Source organism: Lissotriton helveticus, chromosome 6 (assembly GCF_964261635.1).
Source record: "Lissotriton helveticus chromosome 6, aLisHel1.1, whole genome shotgun sequence".
In the NCBI taxonomy this organism is placed as follows: domain Eukaryota; kingdom Metazoa; phylum Chordata; class Amphibia; order Caudata; family Salamandridae; genus Lissotriton; species Lissotriton helveticus.
Genome location: NC_136067.1, coordinates 1,191,310,053 through 1,191,323,206, shown reverse-complemented (window position 1 = coordinate 1,191,323,206; position 13,154 = coordinate 1,191,310,053). Strand labels below are relative to the sequence as shown.

General features: G+C 46.4%; 1 protein-coding gene across 14 annotated transcripts in view; it reads left to right on the top strand.

Annotated features, from left to right (window-relative positions):
- Nucleotides 1-4,544: 4,544 nt before the first annotated feature.
- Nucleotides 4,545-13,154, top strand: part of PTPRK (protein tyrosine phosphatase receptor type K) — a 1,613,435-nt gene continuing 1,604,825 nt past the window's right edge. For 3 of the 14 annotated variants that reach the window (XM_078648910.1, XM_078648911.1, XM_078648906.1), the window contains exon 1: nt 4,571-4,923. In XM_078648910.1, the coding sequence (XP_078505036.1) occupies nt 4,839-4,923 (85 nt within the window). In that variant the 5' untranslated portion in view covers nt 4,571-4,838. Of the gene's footprint in view, nt 4,924-13,154 lie in introns of all 14 variants that reach the window. The other 11 variants (XM_078648908.1, XM_078648909.1, XM_078648904.1 and 8 more) reach the window with 6 other exon arrangements.

Here is a 13,154-nt window from a genome sequence, read left to right as displayed (position 1 = left end):
AGTTTATATACGTTTGATACCATATGGCCAGCTTTGCACGTGTTAGTAATAAAGCTAGGTAACGAAGTGTCATTCTTTAGTGCTGGATTTTTACAATTTTTTTTAACCCTTTAGCAATACCCAATCATCGACTTCAAATTGTTTTCTTATTTGTCACAGTGCTTAGACATCCAGTTAAATGCAAATAAATAAGTGAATACTTCTCTAGGAATTATGGAGATGTTTGCTCAATTCAAGAAATGTATTCTGATGATACAATGTTATCCCTTGCGGTTAAAGGATGGTAGTGGTATTATTTTTTCACCAGCTTGTAGAAAGAAGAATAGTGCTGCCGTTCTTTTTTTGATAAAGCCTCCTTTTGAAATTCAACATAAACATTGGGCTGCTAATGGTAGATTTGTCCATGGTAAAGTCGAGATTGATAAAAACGTTTTCACATTAAGTCAATATGTATGGTCCAATAGCGTACAATCTTTGTAAACATATTAATCATGAACTTATTAAACCGGTCAATGTTTCTTTAATAGTTGGTGGAAAATTAAACTTCATAAGAGATCTTTGATATTAGAGTGCCGCCTACACTATGAAACACAGAACAGCTTGTAAACAGCCCCTTTATATTTCACTGAATGTGCTGCCCCCGGGCACGCGCCTCTTGTAATAGGCAGCGCTCTGTTCGTGTTTTTGCCTGGCGCACCTGTGTGAATGTGCGCTTTGGGGCAAATAAGGACAGTGGTCCTATCTACGGACCATGGAGCACATTCATAGACAAAAAGACTCTTCTCTCCGACGGTTTCTAGACATTCTGGGGCAGATTTACAAGCCCCTTGCGCCACTTTTGCGTCACATTTCCCATGTTAAAAGTGACGCATAAGTGGCGCAAGGGGCTTGTAAATCTGCCCCTCTGATTGCAAGGCTAGCGCTGGTTTTGCGCTGAGATGACACAGCGACTCCTCCTGCATCAATAAATGGCAGAAACCGAAGGAATGTGGCGTGGCGGTAAAAACAGCCTCTGATGCTTACCCTCTGAGCCTTGGTGTGCTGCTCGCCCTTTGCAAAATGAACGTCGTCCCTCATTCCCCTCCTCTGCCTGCCCAAGAAACAAGGACACGCGTCGCCGCTCGGAGGCGCCAAGATCCACGGGTCCTATGTCGCATCTAACCCCCTTTAGAGGCCACTGGGGGGCGCTATTATGCAGCCCCGGGGCAATACTGCTGCCTTCAGTTTTGAAGAGAAAGAGGCGCAGCGCGGTTCTGGGAATGTTTCCCACGTCGGATTCGCCCCTTCCTGTCAGTGCTTTATCAACACGGGGCTGGCAGAAACCAGCCCTGGCGGAACGCTTCTGTGGAAGCACTCCGAATAATAATAATAATAATAATAATAATGCTCCTCCCTTGGTGGAGGAGAGCGCGCGGCACTCGAGCGGCGCCCGTGGCTGGTTTTGGGAGGGAGAACAGAGTCCACAACAATCCAATATCACAATAGAAGCAGCAGCACTGGCGACAGGCAGACGCCGTCTATAGTGCAATGAATCCATTGCGCGTCCCGGTGAAGTCCATGGACCAATTTCATGCAGCGCTTGCCTCCGCCTCCGCCTCCTGCCCCTGGTGCACGGCTGCGGCGCCCGGTCCGAGAGGCTGCTGCTTCATCCCTGGAATGTATGGGTTCATTGGATTAAACTGCTTGCAGTCAAGGTGTACTGGGAAAGGCAGCGCTAGGCGCAGCAGCGAGCTTGGCTCGGCTCTCAGCGCTCTGCTGCCATCCCATCCTCCGTGAATGTTGCTGCTTCTGGGGCATCGCGCCTGACTGAAGGGTAGTCGTCGTTCGAGTGTAGCTGCGCACAAAGCAGAGATGAGGGGGGGAAAGTTAAAAATGAAAAGGGTGCTTGCTGCGCTATGGCCTGCTCCTTCCCACAGCTATAGTAGACGTGCAAACCGAAACATTCACCATATATTTACACCTAATCGCCAATCATGCCATAGTCCTGATGCAGTTTTGGTGATAATATGACGCTGGGTGTGAGGTTTTTACCACATCTTAACGGGGGCGTAGTTATCAGCGGTGCAACGGGTGCAGTGACACCGGGGTCCCTGGGTCTGAGAGGCCCACTATGCACCAAATACAGCTGATTTTTCTGTGAAAGTTGGGGTTGGGTGGGGTCATTTATCTTGCTTGCGTTGGGAGCCCATGATCGCCTTTCTATGCCACTGACTATGGAGGCCATTTTTCTTCACACCGTGACAAGTGACTGGCTCAATATATTGGAAAAAATGTGGGATGACAGAAGCTTCGAACACGCTTCTCGCATTCACTTGGTTCGCCAAGAGCACAGTCCACTGTACCATTAGCAACGAGGAAAAATGCTTGCCCAGGGCATAATATATGACAGTAGTGAACTAGAGGTGGATTATGGTTGCGGAACTTAAGACGGAAGAGTGATGGAGAGTGTGACCTAGTGAGTGAGTTGTGAGATGCTGAGTGTAGAGAAGTGAATTGGGTAGAGCGATGGTGAATGGGGAAGAGGGATGAGATGAGACAGATGGGGAGGGCAGAGGAGTGATTGGAGAAGAGGAACGACGAAGTAGAGCAAGAGTGAGCATGAAGGAGGAAGGCGTCAGAGGACTAGTGAGAGTGGAAGAGCGAGTGGACAGCAGGATAATCAATCAATCATGCAGTACCAGTATTGCACAGCTTATCACCTGTGATCCAGGCATTGGGCTGCAGGTTTCAGTCAAAGAGCGATGTCTTGAGTTCCTTCCTTAAATCTGTCAGCATCGACGAACTTCGGAGATGTAGGGGGGAGGGCGTTCAAGGACTTGGCGGCGAGGTGGGAGGAGAGGTTTCTGGATGGTTGTTGGAAGTTCAGGCAGTGGTTCATGTATGCCGGTCCTTGGTTGTGGATGTCTTTGTATGCATTGGCTAGTAGTTTGAATTGGCAGCTTTTCTGGATGGGGGAGCTACTGGAGGTCTCTCAGGTGTTGAGTGATGTGGCTCCTTTTGGGCAGATTGAGGATCAGTCTGATTGCTGCGTTCTAGACCATCTGGAATCTTCTCATGAGTTCGCTGGTGGTGACTGCATAGAGTGCGTTGCCATAGTCCAAACTGGTGGTGATGAGGGCCTGAGTCACTGTTTTTCTGATGTTGATGGGGAGTCATTTGAAACTTCTGCGGAGCTTGCAGAGAGTGTTGAAGCAGGCTGAGGAGCCGGCATTGATTTGTCATTTCACTTAATGAGTATAGAGGAATGAAGAGACAGAGAAGAGACATGAGGGGGAAGCGAGATGATGCATGTGGAGGAGTAAGGAGCCAGATGGAAAGTAAGTGTGAAGTGCAAGGTGATGATGAGAGTGGAAAGGAGAGGAGCCAGAGGGCAGCCGTGGTCGGTAGGGGAGTACCTGCCGGGGTGGTGACGTGGGGAGGGGGAGGGGCAGGGTGGAGGTTAGTAATGTATGGATAATGGAGGTTTGCAGGTAAGTAAACATTTAAATAAATCAAATGAATTTCGTTGCGCGTACTGCATCCCCAAATGCAATGCAGTGCGCGCAACGAAATTCGTTTGATTTATGTAAATGTTTACTTACGTGCAAACCTCCATTATCCATACATTACTAACCCCCACCCTACACCTCCCCCTCCCCATGTCACCGCCCCAGCAGGTACTCCCCTACCGACCGCGGCTGCCAGAGGGATGGCAAATGAGAGGTCACAGAGATGGTACAGACTGCAGTTGTGTTTGTATGCTAGTGAGCATGAAGCTATAGTGATCACTACTGACATTTCTTGTGGTCCTGATCAGAGCAGACATATTGTATTGTAACGTTTTCTAACTTTGTACTTCTGGTATGTGCATGGATTACTCTCCTATTAGTCGGCATGAGAGGCTACACTGTTTGTTGTGCATGGTTGGTACAGCGTGGATTTCTAGTGTAGCCAGTGTTGAAAGAATAGGACTGATGTTTTGGTAGAAAGGTCTGAGCTATAGTGCGATAAATGTGTAGGAGTGAGGGTAGTGTGAAGGATTGAGGCAACTGCGAGAGAGTGAAGTTGGCTGGGCTTATTATAGTGTGACTGTATATGATAAACAGAGAATATAACAAGTACTCACAGTAAGTCACCATAACACATGATAATGCACATAGGATCGTTACACAGAAATAAAACTCGACTGGGATAATGTTTATTGTTCCAACCGCTTCTAAATAGTATTCATAAACACTGGGTAGACAGGCAACATGTATGAATGTGTTTATCTCCGATTCTCCGTCGTAAAAGCATCACACCGTTTGTCCATAAACACAAAAGCAGCTTTGAACAGTTCATGCTTGTCACGGACGCTAAGCCAAGCGATGGCCCAAAAGTCTTCCCAAAACGTGTAAAATAAAATGTGAAATAGCCGGAACGTCGAAGAGCCTGGTGCATTACGGGGCGTCGGTCCCAGGGCAGCTCGCGCGCCCTGTGTCACCCTCGCCCACGGAGCTCAGGGGGTGTCCTGGATCCGGGGGCGGGCCGGCGGCGCGAGGGTGTCGGCTTACACTCTTACCTCTCCGCCCCGGTCCCGTCGCTCGTCTGGCGGCCAGCAGGGGGCGCTGCGGGCGGGGACTCCACGGCCTGACGTCAGCCGCGCTCCCACCGCCGCCGCTCCTGAAAGTGGCGAGCACCGGAGGAGCCGAGCAGCCTTCTCCCTCCGCAGAGCATGGAGCGCGGGCGCCCGCCAGCCAGCACCGGCAGCAGCGCCCGGGCCCGGGGAGGCAGATAGCGCGCGGCCCGGCCGCCGCCGCCGTGGAGCGGCCACCGGACCGGGAGCGCGCTCGGGAAACTTGGGGAAAGTTGCTGGAGTCATGGACGCCCCCGCCGGACTGTGGCTGCTGCAGCTGCTCGCGCTGCTGGGAGGGCCGGCGCGAGCACAGCCGCCCTCCGCCACAGGTGAGACCTCGCGCGCCCCGGACTATGCGGCTGCGGGAGAGCCCCCAGCCAGCGCCGCGAACTCCATGGAAGGGGGTGGGGAGCTCAGCTTCAGCGCTGGCCGGGCGGGGGGCCCCAGGGAGTTGTGTGGGGGCTCAGCACGGGTGTTTTCAGGTGTGTGTCCGGTCGGAGTGAGGCCGACCCGGCGGACTTCAGGTGTGCGTGGGTTCAAGTTGATCAAGTAGGCAGAGCCTGCAACTTCCGCCATGTTTCGGGCTTTTGTTTTGGTGAAAGGGCTCTTGGTCATCCTGGGAGAGATTTATTAAGCTGCCGTGGAGCGGGAGCACCTTAGCTCAACTCCTGCTGGGGGAGGGGTGCGACTTGCAGCTTGCTTGTTACATTCCAAGTTGAACCCGGCGCTGTGCCTGGTATTGAACACACGCCACATGCAGCTCAGCTCCCCAGCGCCACTACAAAGGGACTTTATTTTATATTGTATTCCAACTAAGTTCACAAGGAGAACGAGCGTTCACTACTGTGGCGGATAGAGATGGGCTATTATTTGTCCCTGTTTCATGCATAGGTCAGTGGGAAAGAAACAAATAAATAAAACGGGCAAAGACGGTTGCTTGATTTAGAAGAGTTGCAGATCTCACCTAAAGTGGATCATGTTTGTATTGTAGCTAAATCCCCCTATGGAGATCCGTTTTAAAGGTCTGCAATTTACAATTCAATAATCATAGCAGTGAAAATGGTAAGTGTATGTCCATTTTAAGGGCGTATAGTTTACAGTTGGGCATCCAAAGTATAAGAGATTGTGCTTTGTCCAAGATCGCTCAGTGTATCTGTCTAATGCGATAACACAGACATGAGCGCTACAGCTAAGGGTGTACTTCTATTTAACCACCCTTTTAAGGTACATTTATTTTAAGTGTTTCCAATTTACTGTTAGCCACCTGAAGCACGAGCAATTGCACCTTTACCAATAACTCACTATCTGTCTAGTGCATTACTTTTGATTTGATTGCTCCCACTCTGCACCATCCGGTGTGTGTTTTATTGATATACTTAGTCCCTCTGGAAATTAAATCCTTCCTTGTACACACGGGATTAAGACCCCAAGTGAATACCTTCGGTGGTTGGTTGGGGGGTGGGGGGTATTCATCCTTCAGCATAGGACTCCTTCCCAGGAGTCCTCTTAATGGAAACCGCCGTGTTTAGTAAGGGAACTTGGGCTATCGATCTCCTGCGCCGCCTGTCCTATATTGAGCGACCAGCCTTGGAAAAAAACCATACGCGGCTCTAATTGAAAGTTTGAACCGGATTAAGTGCCGTCCTTAAGCGCCACGTATTCTCGAGCGTTCAGCTATCGCTGCCACAGTGGACGATGATGGAAGGCATGTAAATAGGGAGCGGGGGCAGGCTACCCAGCCTTTGTCCCTTTCGACATTTATTATTGGTGACTTTGCAGTTAGTGAGGGTTATATATGTTAGGTCTGTGAGTGACATTTATTCTTCTTTCAAGGTTTAAATACGTTTGCTGTCTTAGTGCAAGATGAGGCGTTTTGTGACCGTGTCCGGTGCTCTATGCCCATTGATTCCTCTGTACTGTGATCGCTGTGTTGTGCCCACTGACTGCCAGTTAGAAGCGGGCTGACTGCATTAACAGTCCTTTGCTGTGCGTTTAAGTAAATGTACGGCACAGGGTTGTGTGATTTAGTTTAACTTTCTAACCAATACATTCCTTAGGAACATGTTACAGAACAATTTAGGCTGGTTAATCTGCGGGCTGCATGCCTGCCTGTACTGTGCTACAGAGCACAGGTTAGCTGCTGTTGGGTTCATAATCTCTGCACGTGAACATTTCTTTAAACAAAGTTAATTGTAGTGTCTCATTTTGATAACATTGCATTATTCGCTACATCTTCAGTGCCCTTTATGTAATCTCTTTAGAGGCACTGTGGCTTTCAGGGTGGGTTGAAACTGGGGTCATTGTATATAGACGGGCATCTATGCCCCTGGTGCAAAGAGTGGGCTGTTATGTTCTCTGAAGATGCTTGTGCTGAGAACGATGAGAGATTGGTCAGCGGGGTAACTGTTATTATTACAAAGATGCAGTGGCACAAGGGTGTGAGGCACCCTTGCATCTCAGTGTTGGCTATTTCTTACTTCACAGCATGTGGATGGAGGTGGGTGGTGGCATCCTGCCTAGTTGCATTAGGACCCAAAGCACTCTTGCTACTGTTAAGCATGGTGCAGGTGAATGTATTGTAATTGTATTTATATAGCGCTTGAGGCGTCAAAGTGCTTTTCTGTGAGTAGCACAGTACTACGGAACTCAAAAAGGATAAGTGGTGGATTAGTATTGTGAAATTTGAGTTAATTTGAGCGGTTGGCATGTGAGTCTGCTAGTTGGATAGAAAAGTAAAATGAGGGGATAGAAGAGGGAAAAGTCCGGAAAGTATTTATTGGGAGATCATAGTAGTAAGATGAGGTTTGGGATGAGCCAGAGAATGGAGGTAGAGGATATATTGAGAGAGGTATAGGGTAGTGCATTGGAGCCAAAATGGCTAAAACACATTCGCACAGACAATATAATATCTCTTGCATTGGCGAGACCTGTTGGCTTTGCCAATGCTTGTTTTAATTTAACTTTATAGTCTGCTTGTATTATGGCAAGAGCATCTGCCGTTTTTACTTCGCTGTCAAATGTGACCATTTTAGCGGTGCTGTATTGGAAGTGTGCTCTCTAGTCATTGCCAGTTGGGATGTTTCATCCATCCACGCCTTATTTTAGACTGGCAGCAGAGAGAAAATTGCTAAAGGCTAGCCTGTCTGCATCGCTCTATGACTAGCCCGTGTCCAGTGCTGGCGAATCTGCCCAGTTTTTAGTAGGTAGGTTATTTCAGAGGGTGATTACCATCATGCATGGGTCTTTGGTTAATGGCAATACTAGTTATTTGCTGTGTCTAGACCTGGCAGACGAGTGGCGTGAAGTGCTGTAGGAAAACGTGTTCCCGTTTAATCCTGCGAATGCAGTGGCTGAAATGTTGACATAACATAAGCAGCTCTCGGCCCTCTCCCAACCAAAGCTTGTTTCGGTTCCCCCAAAAACAATTCATTGCAAAAGGACACGTGTGCGTCGCAGAGCGCCTCTGAGATGGAACGCACTACGAGTGACCACATCTGAATCAGATTCTAGTCGCAACCTATCTGTTCTGAATTCTCTGATCATCCTTATACGGACCAGAGAGCGCCATGAAGCACTCCAAGTTAGCAATGGTCCACTTAGAGGAGGAGCACGTGGCAGCAGATAAACTCACGTTGGTAATTCTTTACCTGACTATAACGTTAGAGGATGTGTGCGTGCTTCTAGTTTTGAGTGGGGGTTTATCTTCGCTTGGTTACCGGATGTTCTTCTTTTAAACTATTGATCTTTAACAATCCAAATCCAGTAGGTGATTGTAATGGGCTATTTAGTTCTATTATATTAGTCGGAATCACGCGCATTGCCAAGAATGTTAGGCGCGTGATGCCTATTGTAATGCTTATGTTACTATGTACATTTGAATTGTAGCTCACGCATGGAGCGCTGTTGTAAGGGCGTTCAGATGGTATTGCTCAGTTGCCCTTTGATCATCCGACCAAGAGGACGCTCCGTGTGATGGGTGGAAATTCTGTATCCATCAAAATAAACTTCAGCCTTCATTCAAGAGTGATTACCTGATTCATTTCAGTGTTGCCTTTTTGTTTTTTGTTTAGTTTTTCTGCACTTTGGTTTTTACTAGGAGCCATTCTTAGTCTGCTCTTTCTTGAACTACTACTCCGATATCCGCCGGGTATGTTATGGAGCAGCACCTTTTGTACATCATGATTACGCTATTTTATTATTTTAGCACACTAGAATATTTTCTTGTCCAGTGTTTTTACTCTTTAGTACTAGGTACACATGACTGCAGAAATCCACAACTATGAGATGACCAGTTAACCTTTGCAAAGTTTGGCTTACAACTGTGTGGTTAACGCCCAAATATAGTATTAGGCAACAGAAGGGTAACCAGTAAACCTTTAGAAAAAGCCTTTCACTGAGCGGCAACACGGGCTACCACGTTTTAGCAACTTTTGATCCGTTTTGACCAACTTTTTTGTATAAAATCTGTAGATTAGGCAAAAAAGGTTGGCTTTGTGACAAATGTGGCAAAGCCATAATTATTCGGAAAAACCACGCCCGCAGAAATGTTACAATTCCAATGGGTCTGGATATAGGTTTGTGACTGGTCTGGACAGTCATGCCTTTCTCCCCTTGTTTGTAGTTATTGGAACCTTCCTGTCTCTCCATATCCGACAGGTTATCTATTTAGTATATACAGATGTGCCATGTTGCAGGCAGACAATGGCCTTGTCATGTGTCGATCACTGTGGCTTCTTGGTATCAAAACGGAATGTCTGGGGAGGGGTCTGGTAGTTCAGCTACAGGAGCAGCCAGACGAACTAGTTGAAATAAATGTTTTCTTTGTGATTCTTAAATGATGACAGTTGGAGAAACTGTAATCTCGGTGCATTGTTTGTGCGGCTCATTTCCCTATATTAGATCATTTTCTTTCTCTCAGTTTCCCTGGCATGGCAAGTATCCGGGGTACAAAAGGTGATGGAACATAACAGGGTTTTGGGTGAATTGCCTAATCGGCTTTTGTACCTCATCGATAACCGTGAGACACCTAGCCTGCTTTCTATTACGTTTCGATTCACTGAAATCTCGACTGTTGGCTTAACCGTTTTCTATCGAGGCTAAACATGATCTCTAAAGACCCCGACTCAAGTCTGCCTTAGAATGCATCAGGGATATATACACTTTCAAAGGCTGCGAGTTAAGTGGCACACAAGCACCTATGCTGTTAGCTGTGAGACACATTTCAGTATAATGCTGCCTATTAAATCAAGCACGAATACTGTTATTACACTTGTCTCGCCATTTGAAAATTCTTATAGATTTAACTACAATTGTTCCATATTACCTATTAGACTCTCGTGACTCTAGTACATTGCAACTACAGTGTTGTACGCCTTTGACATCCAGCTAATTTAATGTGATATAAGATTTGGAGCGTCCAGTGCGTGCGTAACATGTCAAATATTGAAAAGCAACTTTAGCACTCCAAGTGCGTCACTGTTTCTTTTTCCTGCTTCCGGTGCTAAATCGTCGAATACCCAAAGGATCACCAGCTTCATGCGGCCCCCCTCCCAGCTGCATGGGAATCGGAATTACTGCTTGTAGCGGCAGCTTTAGACCTGCACAATGTCTAGTGCCATCACGATTCACTCAAGGCACCTTGAGTATCCTGTTAAGAGTATGTTGTGTGTATTTGTAATGCACGCTTTCACCCGCAAGGGTATGTATGTCATGTGTATTTGTAATGCACGCTTTCACCCGCAAGGGTATGTATGTCATGTGTATTTGTAATGCACGCTTTCACCCGCAAGGGTATGTATGTCATGTGTATTTGTAATGCACACTTTCACCCGCAAGGGTATCCTAGGGCTGAGCAGGTTTGTGTGCCTAGCAGGGATTATGGTAGACTGGTTAATTGAAAAGCCTGGTCTTCACCTTCTTGCGGATTTCAAGAAGAGTGGAGGCTCTGATTTGGACTGAGAGGTCGTTCCACACTTTAGGAGCAATGTAAGAGACCACCTGTCCTCTTGATCTGGTTCTGTATACGCATGGGGTGTTTGAGAGCCGGAGCCCTGCAGAGCAGACATGTCTCGGTGGTTGGTGGACGGAGATGTAAAGATTCAGGTAGAGGGGGCCTGAGTTGTGTAGTGCCTTGAATGTGTGTGAGGGGTTTAAATTGAGTGTGTGTGTGTATAGGGAGCCGGTGTACTACCCTTAGGTGTGGTGTGCGATGTGAGTTCTGGGCGGTTGAGGATGAATCTGCCTACTAAGTTCTGGGTGACTTGTAGTCTCCTGGTGAGTTGCTTGATGTATACAGATATTGATGGGTGGCAGGAATGTAACACACCTATTTAAGAACTACAGTCTATTGCAGCTGGAAAGATATGTGCAAAGGATTCACAACCCAGTGTCGTTTTTATAAAAGATAACAGAGTCCTTGCTGGAAAATCAAACCGACACCACTGGCATTAAATATTTTACAAGGAAAATAATGCAATCAGGGAAAGTTAGAGCGTCTCCCAAAAAATCCAGTTACAGGAACTGGAAAACATAAAGTCCCCCTCAATGCTTAAACCTGCAAAACAAATGTGGCCCAGGAAACCCAATTCTTTACAGTTATGTAGTCACATTGTAGGTCCTGGTAGAAGCACCACCATTTAACATGCTTACATTTTAAAGTTGTGTTAAGTTTTTACGGGGTTATGCCCAAGTAAAAACTACCCGGCCTGGGTCAAAGGAACAGTGCATTTGTATAAAGTGGTCGGAGTAGCTACAAAAGTCAAATATACATCATAGTGTGAACCAAAAAAACTTATCACCATAAATCATGAGCAATTCAAAAGAGAGTATTTAATTTTTAACATATTAGCCGCATTAAATACAATTCTTAGTCAAAGCATTAATGGGTCAATGTGCTCATAGGTTTAAGGAACATGGAGGAAAGATTGTGGAAGTGGTAGTGAGTAGGTAAGTGAAGGACAGGGTAAAGGTGTTTGTGACATATATACAATACAGAATATGTACAAATAAGCCTTTCCAGCCTATAAAAGGTCAATTAGTTCTATATACATTGCTCATAGGTATATCTTCAGTAGGTACGTTTTGATCCTTGAGCATGTGTAAGTCGAAAAATACGGTCTATGTTTGGACCCCAACAAAGATAAGGGTTACTGGTTGCCTCACAACGGGGTCTTCAACTAGACAGATAAGCACTTGTATGTAGGATGGACTGGCAGCGTTCACTCCTACATGGCCTTTCCTGACGCTCCGATCTCAAATGATTAAGGTCTCGCCGATACCGCTACAGCAAGAATACTCTTTTTCGGATTTTTTCAACGCCTGCAATGGGAGATTGACTTCCCCATGCTTATTCAGTTCCTTAATCACTTAGAGGAGCATTTCACTGGCACTGAGAGGTCACCACATGCCGAATCTCCAGCCCAGCTGATTACTTCATACCTCATACCTCATGCGAGGTATGTAGCCCAGCTCTACACCAAGACGGGCAACCCGCTGACAAGTACCCACAGGTAGCTGGGGAGTTATATTACCCAATAGAGATTTGGCAGATTCCTCCACCCTAGACCTACTAGGATAGGAAGCGCTAGGTTGGAGTAAAATGTATTACTGTACTTGTATGCATGCATATATTCTGTAACTGTAAAATGGAAGAATTGTTTCTTTTTCACTATTCTTGTTATGCTAATAGCCTAATTCTGTTTCCTTCTATTGATTATTGCAGCACACATGTTTTACTGAAGAATCACCTTGCTTCAATAATTATTGAAACTGCATGTTGTTTATTACTTCTCTTTGGTATGTACGAGTAACCAAACAAAAAGGTTCTAGATCTGTTACTATGATTTCGTGGGGAGTCAGGGATGTCATGTTCTGAGGTTGCATAATCCACTTATTCCCTTTTCTGATTAGGGGAACAGATGGTGCACTGTGAGCTAGCAGGACTAAGACCCACATATCTTGATGGTGTGCGTAGAATCAGTCTTGCACAATTCTGATGTTTGTTGTCCAATAAAAGCACAGTTTACCTTGGTAAAGCATACGCTGTACAACATTACCTCCCCCTTACTAGGCTATTCAAAAAAAGCCCCAAAATACCCTAAAATGCTACTTCCTTAAACACCCTGCTGCTGTGATTTTCTCAGCAAACGAAAAGTGGCAAGCCTTCCTGCCCCAATCAGTCTAAGCAAAGCAAGTCTGATACACCTGTACACAGTTGCCAGTTACCACACTAACATTGGTTTTAACATACCCACTCTAGCTGACCCAAGCCCAATCTCCGTAGCTTGAGTCACAATCCCTTTACCAAACTCCCTTCAACTGAGCAAATAGTTAAACCAAATCTTAATGATCTTCTGATCACCCAGACATGTTCTGGGCAAGTTCTAAGCGGGATCCCACTGAATGTAGAAATGCTGGAGTCGTATAGGATGAATTAACTCCACTTACAATCTCGGGTTTAACAGCTAATATCCTTTGGTCGGAAAATGGAAGTGGCGCTGCAGAGTACCTTTCCTCGCCTTCAAGAGAGCCCCTGGAGGTATTTGAAATAGGAAACGAAATC